Source organism: Grammomys surdaster, unplaced genomic scaffold, assembly GCF_004785775.1.
Source record: "Grammomys surdaster isolate TR1022 unplaced genomic scaffold, NIH_TR_1.0 137886, whole genome shotgun sequence".
Taxonomy (NCBI): domain Eukaryota; kingdom Metazoa; phylum Chordata; class Mammalia; order Rodentia; family Muridae; genus Grammomys; species Grammomys surdaster.
The window spans coordinates 36227-37440 of NW_021622458.1; the positions used below are offsets into that span (position 1 = coordinate 36227).

Below are 1214 nucleotides of genomic sequence, written 5' to 3' on the forward strand. Positions count from 1 at the left end.
CCCTGCCTGTGCCCCCGCTGCTGCCCCCGCCCAGTACTCCAGCCCCTGCCGCCCCCACTGCCACCGTCCGACCTATGCCTCAGGCTGCCCCAGACCCAAAGGCCAACTTCTCCGCCAATAACAGCAACCCAGGGGTGCGGCCACCATCCCTGAGGGCCACTGCTCGGCTGCCACAGAGGGGCTGCCCAGGGGATGGGCAAGAGGCTGCTCGGCCAGCAGACAAGGTCCAGATGGTGAGTGCCAGGGCCACTTCAAGGTGAAGGGCAGGGGTCTGAGGGACCCAGAAGAATGGGTCCAAGTGGTGCTGATGGGTGGGTATGCCCAGCTGCAGGCCATGGTGCATGGGGTGACCACAGAGGAGTGCCAGGCGGCCCTGCAGAGCCACAGCTGGAGTGTTCAGAGGGCTGCCCAGTATCTGAAGGTACCATCACTTCCTGCCTGCCCTGGCATTCAGGGGCCCTGCGAGCTGGTTCTGCTGTACCTGACCCTACCCTCTGGCTCTATGTCCTGTGCCCTGTGCTATTCTGGTACCCGTGGCTCCAGTGTGTCTAATGCAACATCGCCCTCTGCCCTCAGGTAGAGCAGCTCTTTGGGCTGGGTCTTCGGCCACGGATGGAGTGCCACAAAGTACTAGAGATGTTTGACTGGAACCTAGAGCAAGCCGGCTGTCACCTTCTGGGTTCCTGTGGCCCTGCTCACCACAAGTGAGTGAATTACACACTGCCCCACCACCCTCTCCCAGGAGGGCTGTTTCCACTGTGGGAAAAGCCTACTTATCTCTGAAAGGCCACATGTAGCCAGGGAGTCCTCAGATGGTAGGAGAGAGGGCAGGTATAGGGCTCCAGAGGCAGGTGGTTGGCTGGAAAAGAACCCTCCTATAGACTTGGGTTTTCTCATTAATGAAAGAGGCAGCTGGGGCCCTTGGGTGAGGGAGGCCGGCCAGCACCCCTAGCTCCTCTCCAGCTGCCAAGTGCTTCATGGAGCAACATCTTAGTCCTTAAGCATGAGATAGGAACAGGAGAGCGTGAGTTTGAATCCCCACAACCCATGTCAAAGCTGGTTCCATAGCTCGAGCCTTTGTAATCCCACCGCTCTTGCGGGAGAGATGGGAGGCAAGGACAGGTTTAAGGGCAGCTACTCTGGCATACAGTAGCAGAAAACCAACAGGCCTGGTCTCAAGAAGAAAGGCCAGGCTTCTGTGATCTCTGCATACT

General features: G+C 58.9%; 1 protein-coding gene across 1 annotated transcript; it reads left to right on the forward strand.

The window, feature by feature from the left end:
• Nucleotides 1-6: 6 nt before the first annotated feature.
• LOC114615734 (activated CDC42 kinase 1-like) lies at nucleotides 7-580 on the forward strand. Its single transcript, XM_028761383.1, has 2 exons — nucleotides 7-233; nucleotides 326-580. The coding sequence occupies exons 1-2, from the start codon at nucleotides 75-77 to the stop codon at nucleotides 578-580; spliced, it is 414 nt and encodes a 137-aa protein (XP_028617216.1). The 5' UTR covers nucleotides 7-74.
• Nucleotides 581-1214: the final 634 nt, after the last annotated feature.